Source organism: Salpingoeca rosetta (assembly GCF_000188695.1).
Source record: "Salpingoeca rosetta unplaced genomic scaffold supercont1.20, whole genome shotgun sequence".
Classification (NCBI taxonomy): domain Eukaryota; class Choanoflagellata; order Craspedida; family Salpingoecidae; genus Salpingoeca; species Salpingoeca rosetta.
Window position 1 is genome coordinate 69928 of NW_004754914.1, and position 5562 is coordinate 75489.

General features: G+C 56.2%; 3 protein-coding genes across 3 annotated transcripts in view; 2 read left to right on the forward strand and 1 right to left on the reverse strand.

The window, feature by feature from the left end:
• Positions 1 to 1550, forward strand: part of PTSG_12601 (uncharacterized protein) — a gene marked incomplete at both ends in the record, with an annotated part of 3608 nt that extends 2058 nt beyond the window's left edge. Inside the window, one exon of the mRNA XM_004991254.1 lies at positions 63 to 1550. Within this exon, the coding sequence (XP_004991311.1) occupies positions 63 to 1550 (1488 nt within the window). The remainder of the gene's footprint in view (positions 1 to 62) is intronic.
• A 208-nt stretch (positions 1551 to 1758) lies between these two features.
• Positions 1759 to 3898, forward strand: PTSG_07517 (uncharacterized protein; the record flags this gene model as incomplete). The annotated part of the gene is made up of 7 exons (XM_004991255.1): positions 1759 to 2021; positions 2154 to 2313; positions 2401 to 2469; positions 2865 to 3105; positions 3229 to 3326; positions 3502 to 3539; positions 3700 to 3898. The coding sequence occupies 7 exons, from the start codon at positions 1759 to 1761 to the stop codon at positions 3896 to 3898; spliced, it is 1068 nt and encodes a 355-aa protein (XP_004991312.1).
• A 506-nt stretch (positions 3899 to 4404) lies between these two features.
• On the reverse strand, positions 4405 to 5298 carry PTSG_07518 (uncharacterized protein; the record flags this gene model as incomplete). The annotated part of the gene is made up of 3 exons (XM_004991256.1): positions 4405 to 4718; positions 4853 to 5075; positions 5281 to 5298. 3 exons carry the CDS (start codon positions 5296 to 5298, stop codon positions 4405 to 4407), a joined length of 555 nt encoding a protein of 184 aa, XP_004991313.1.
• Positions 5299 to 5562: the final 264 nt, after the last annotated feature.

Consider the following 5562-nt stretch of genomic DNA (forward strand, 5'->3'; position numbering starts at 1 on the left):
CGGGGCGATGGAGCGCAACGGCGTCATCAAGCTCATCCCACGCATGCGTCGTGCCACGGCAGCACACGCTGCTCAAGTCGCGCTTCGTCTTCAAGGTGAAGCGTGATGCTGAGGGCGCGCCGACGCGCTTCAAGGCACGCTGGGTCGCCAAGGGCTTCAGCCAACGACCGGGCATCGACTTCGACCAGACCTACGCCCCAACACCAGCAGCCAAGACCATCCTCACTGTACTCGCCGTCTCCCTGCAACGACAGCACCAGCTGCACCAGCTCGACTTCAAGTCGGCTTACCTGCAGGCTGATCTCAAGGAGGAGCTGTACATGGAGCTGCCGCCGCACTTCACCGACATCGGCGACGGCGCTCAACGCTACGCGGGCAAGGTGTGCCGGCTGCTCAAGCCGCTCTACGGTCTCAAGCAAGCTGGCCGTGCATGGGCCAAGAAGCTGCACACCTTCCTCAAGACCAACGGATGGGCGCAGAGCAACGTCGACGCCTGCCTCTTCACCAAGCTCCACGACGACGGACAGCGCACATGGATCATCACGTACGTCGACGACCTCATCATCAGCGGCAGCAGCGAGCGCCACATCCGTGCCTGCAAGCAGCAGATCAAGGAGAGCTTCGAGGCTGAGGACCTGGGCCCACTCACCTGGTACCTGGGCCTTCACCTGACGTCACCAGCTGACGGGGTGTTACACATTGCGCAGACACAGGCCATCAACGACATCGTCAACGACTACAACCTGGCAGCGGCAGCCAGCGTGTCCACGCCCATGCGTGTTGGCATCGACGCCTCCAGCATCAGCGAGCAGCCCGACCGACGCTTGCCGTTCCGCAACCTCGTCGGCTCGCTCCTGTACCTGGCCAACCGCACCAGACCAGACGTCAGCTTCGCGTGCGGGCTGCTCTGCCGTTACATGGACCGTTACACGACGGTCCACTGGCAGGCAGCCAAGCACGTCGTGCGGTACCTGAAGGCGACGAGCGAGCACGGCCTCCTCTTCAAGCGACGCAGCGGCACGCGCAAGGACCAGCCGCTGGACCTTGTGTGCTACAGCGATGCCAGCTTCGGCACAGACCAGCTGACGGGCCGCTCCACGACGGGCTTCACCTGCTACATCAACGGCTGTCTTGTGTCTTGGAGCAGCCGGCTGCAACCCACGGTTGCGCTGAGCACCGCCGAGGCCGAGTACATGGCCATCTCTGCTGCAGCGCAGGACGTGGTCTTCCTGCGGCAGCTGCTCATGGACCTCGACGAGCCCGAGGCTGGAGCCACCAAGATGCTGACAGATAACCAGGCGGCCATCGCCATCGGCAACGACCACGTCACCAAGCCGCGCACGAAGCACATCCGGGTACGCCACCACTTCGTGCGGGAGCTCATCGCCGACGGAACCATTGTGCTGCAGCACTGTCCCGGCACGCAGATGGTTGCCGACGCGCTGACCAAGGCACTGGACAAGCAGACCTTCGAGCAGCACCTGCCACGACTGGTGGGAACCTCGACGGCTGAGACGGAGCAGAGGAAGGCAGTTGAGGGGGAGTGTTGAGAGTCAGTGAGTTTCTGTTTTGTGTTGAGTCCTTCCTAATTTGCCTTCGCGTGTGGTTTTGTCTTGTTTGCCAACAACACCTGCTTTGTGAGAGAGATTTTACAAGCGGCAATGCAGGAAAATTGACGGTGTGGTTTGTGGTTCGGCGAAGGTGGCGGAGTTTGACTTTTACGACGGCTTTGCCGTTGGTTTGTCATGGGCGCGCGGGATGCCTCGGTCTTCGTCTTGGCGCCAAAGGCGGTACCTCAGGCGCTTGTTGATGCTTGCTATGCTGTCTTCGAGGGTTGACATGGCATTGGTCTTAGTTGCGCGACTCCTGTCACTGTGTAAACGGCCCCCACGTGTGAGGTGTGACCCGGGGGCGAGGCTTGATCTGCGTCGCATTGACCCTGGGGCATTCTACCGCTTGTTCCGCGTCAATACTGTGGACGATATGCTTCGGTTGGCGGATGCACTTCGCATCCCAGACACGTACGTTACTCGCCATGGATACAGGTATGCAAATGGTACACCGATACGGATTAGTCGTAGCTGATGGGGCTTAATTGTGCACTTGGTTGTTCAAGGGTTGATCGCTGATGGGAATGTCGTGTGTGGCATCAGGGCCCGTGGCGTGGAGGCGCTGGCACTGTTACTCTACAGACTGGCATACCCTTGTCGGCTCGTGGAGATTCAGATTGCGCTTGTGGCATGGAGTGAAGCAAAGATCTCAAGTGTTATCAACTGCGTCCTGGATGACCTCTTCGCGCGATACAAGAACAAGGTGTGCTGTTCCTGGCCTTGCACGTCATGCATGTCTGTATTGAACTGCTCTGGTCTTACTTGGCCACCTTGTGTTTGTTTGGTACAGATTGCGTTTGATGAAACTATGCTGTCCAAGGAGCGGTGCAAGCTGTATGCTGACACCTTGGAACGAAAGGTTAGTGCGTGTGTGTGCATGCGTGTGTCTGTGTGCATGCGTGTGTCTGTGTGCATGCGTGTGTCTGTGTATGCCTGTGTCTGTGTGCATGCGTGTGTGTGTGTGTGCATGCGTGTGTGCATGCGTGCGTGTGTGTGTGTGTGCGTGTGTGTGTGTGCGTGTGCGTATGTGTGTGTGCATGCGTATGTGTGTGTGCATGCGTATGTGTGTGTGCATGCGTGTGTGCGTGTGTGTGTGCATGCGTGTGTGTGTGCGTGTGCGTATGTGTGTGTGCATGCGTGTGTGCGTGTGCGTGTGCGTATGTGTGTATATCTGTGCGTCTGTGTGCGTCTGTGTGTGTGCGTGCGTGTGTGTGTGCGTGTTTGCTAATGCAAGCTCACCCCCCCCCCCACTAGGGCTGCCCAGCACCTCCCCACTTCTTCGGTTTCATTGACGGGACCGTGAAGTCTGTTTGTCGTCCTGTTATCTTTGAGGATATCCTCTATACAGGTTACAAACGGACGCACGCCATCAAGTTCCAGGGGGTCATGACCCCCTGTGGACTGATGGCGAGTTTCTTTGGACCGTTCCCAGGGACTCACCACGACGCCAGGATGTACCATGAGTCCCGCGTGGAGGGACACATCAACAGACTTGGTACGTTGTCACGTTGTCAGAGGCTGCTTGTATCATAGCAACTTGCTAGTGAGGTTGGCGGATGTGCGATCAACGACCTTTGAACTGTCCATCCCATTGTATTGCCTTTGCTCCCGCCTGCAGATGTCCCCGATGGCTATATGCTTTATGGGGACGGTGCGTATCCCTGGGGCCCCAGGCTTCGACGGCCTTTCCGACAGCCGCCCACAGGAAGTGCAAAGGTGAGGCCCGATGATGTGCACAAAACGTGCACACATACACCACCTTCACTTACATCCTTACTGGCTGCAATCGAACCAAGACAACGTATCCACCTCGCACAGCCACCGAACGCTGTGTTTGCATACTCAATTACTCTCGCGTCTGCACCTATCCATGTGTGGTGGGCGACTTTAGCGACGGCACAACTACTTGATGTCAAAGTTTCGGCAAAGGTGTGTGTGCGCGTGTTTGTGTGTGTGCTCGCGTGTGTTGTCTTGCGTGTGTGAGAGCGTGTGTGTGCGTGGTGAACTCCAGAGCCTCCTATTGTTATGCTCTCGTGCCATTCGTTCAACGACTGACAAAAACATGCATACTTGCTTACATCTGATGCAGTGTGGAATGGGGCTTTGGCAAGCTCTTCACAATCTTTGCGTTCCTTGACTTCGGCAAGAACCTCAAGGTGCTGTGGCAACCTGTCGGTAAACTATGCCTTGTCGCGTGTTTACTCTGCAATTGTCACACCTGTTTGTACGGGTGTGAGACGTCTGACTTCACGGGTCTGGATCCCCCTGAGCTTGAAGAGTATGTGTGATCATGGCCACCTCTGTCTTTGTTTGTCGCTTCTATATGAACGCAGTGTGTGATGTCGATTAGCTCTGCATGCAAATGGTGTATTAAACACGCACAGATGAACTGCCGATCACAGACACACACACACACACACACTCACGCACATGCTCACGCGCACACGAATGGGCGTGAAACGGCTGACAAGGCACACACGCTTCACAAACACACAAGCACGTAAAATGAGAGTTGAAGACACACAGCAGGACAGCGGTCGCTAGATGATGCGGAAGCCTTATGGTGTTCTCTCTTCGCCCGAAGGTGATGGCGGCGGCAAAAGCCTGTCGGTGACCAGTTTGGCAATCGCAAGCCAAGCTTCGGTCTGTCTGTCATGCAAACGCCATCAAGAAAGACGCACGGGGCGGCTATGTGACTCAATAGCAGGTTGTAACAATGCTCTACAAACGCCGCAATGTAATTGCAAGCACCCATCGAACAGACACCACGGATACAATGACAACGAGAACATGCTTACCTCTCTTGCTGTTCCCTTGCGCGCTTGCGATCCTCAAGGAGCGCGTCAAGTGCCCGATGAAATACCTGCGTGTCGTCGATTGACTTGGATCGATGGTTCTTCTTGGGTTTCTTGGGTGTTGGCACGTCATCCACCGACTCAGCGATCCTGCCAGACTGCATGGCCGCGTCGATCATCTCTTGCTCTTCTGCTTGGCGCTGCTCGCGTGCGAGCGTCGTTGCCGATTTGGAGGGGGCCGCACTTGCCTGCTCGATGAACAGTGTTGCGGCCTGCATGACGCCTTCACCAAACGGAGGTGTGTTTGCGGTCCCTGCAAGCAGACAGCAAATGACACACATTGTTGACAGTGATTGAGTGCGTCAAGATTGGCAAGGTTGTACGTAGATCAGAGATGCAAAGGAGGTGGCAAGAAAGCAGGCAAGCACAGCCTACAGAAGACCGTACCTGTTGATGGCTTCTTCTTCAGGTAGTCGCGGACGATGCTGATCACCTCCTGCACAATCCGTCGAACCTTCCTAACAGTCACTGCTCGCATAAAATCAACATCACCCTCGTCCTGCAGCTGCCGGACAAAGCGATTGGTTGTGTTGGCCCATAGTTCTCCCACGCCATAACGACCCTCTCTTTGAGGTACTCCTTCAGCAATTGCAATGTTGATGACGTCGGCCTATGTGTTTGCAGAATGACATGTTCACACCCAACAGTGCAAGCCAAATGAGCTTCACTGAGGCGAATATGCACACACAGGCACACACATACACACACAGGCACACACAGACACGCACAGACGCACACGCAGACAGACACGCACAGACACACACAGACACAGACACAGACACCGATGCACACACAAACAAACAACACACACACACAGGCACACACAGGCACATACCTTGAACTCGTCCGTCCAAGTGACCCGTGCTGAGAGGCGGTGTCGCTCGACTGGCGAAGTGGACGATGTACCTTGTTGTTGTGTAGGAGATGGTGGTAGGGGACTACGGGTTGTGAGCCCGCTATCGCGACAGGCCTCCTCGTATGCTGCGTGTTGTTGCTGCTGCTGTTGCTGCTGCTGCTGTTGTTGTGGCTGCTGCTGCTGCTGTTGTTGTGGCTGCTGCTGTGGCTGCTGCTGTGGCTGCTGCTGTGGCTGCTGCTGT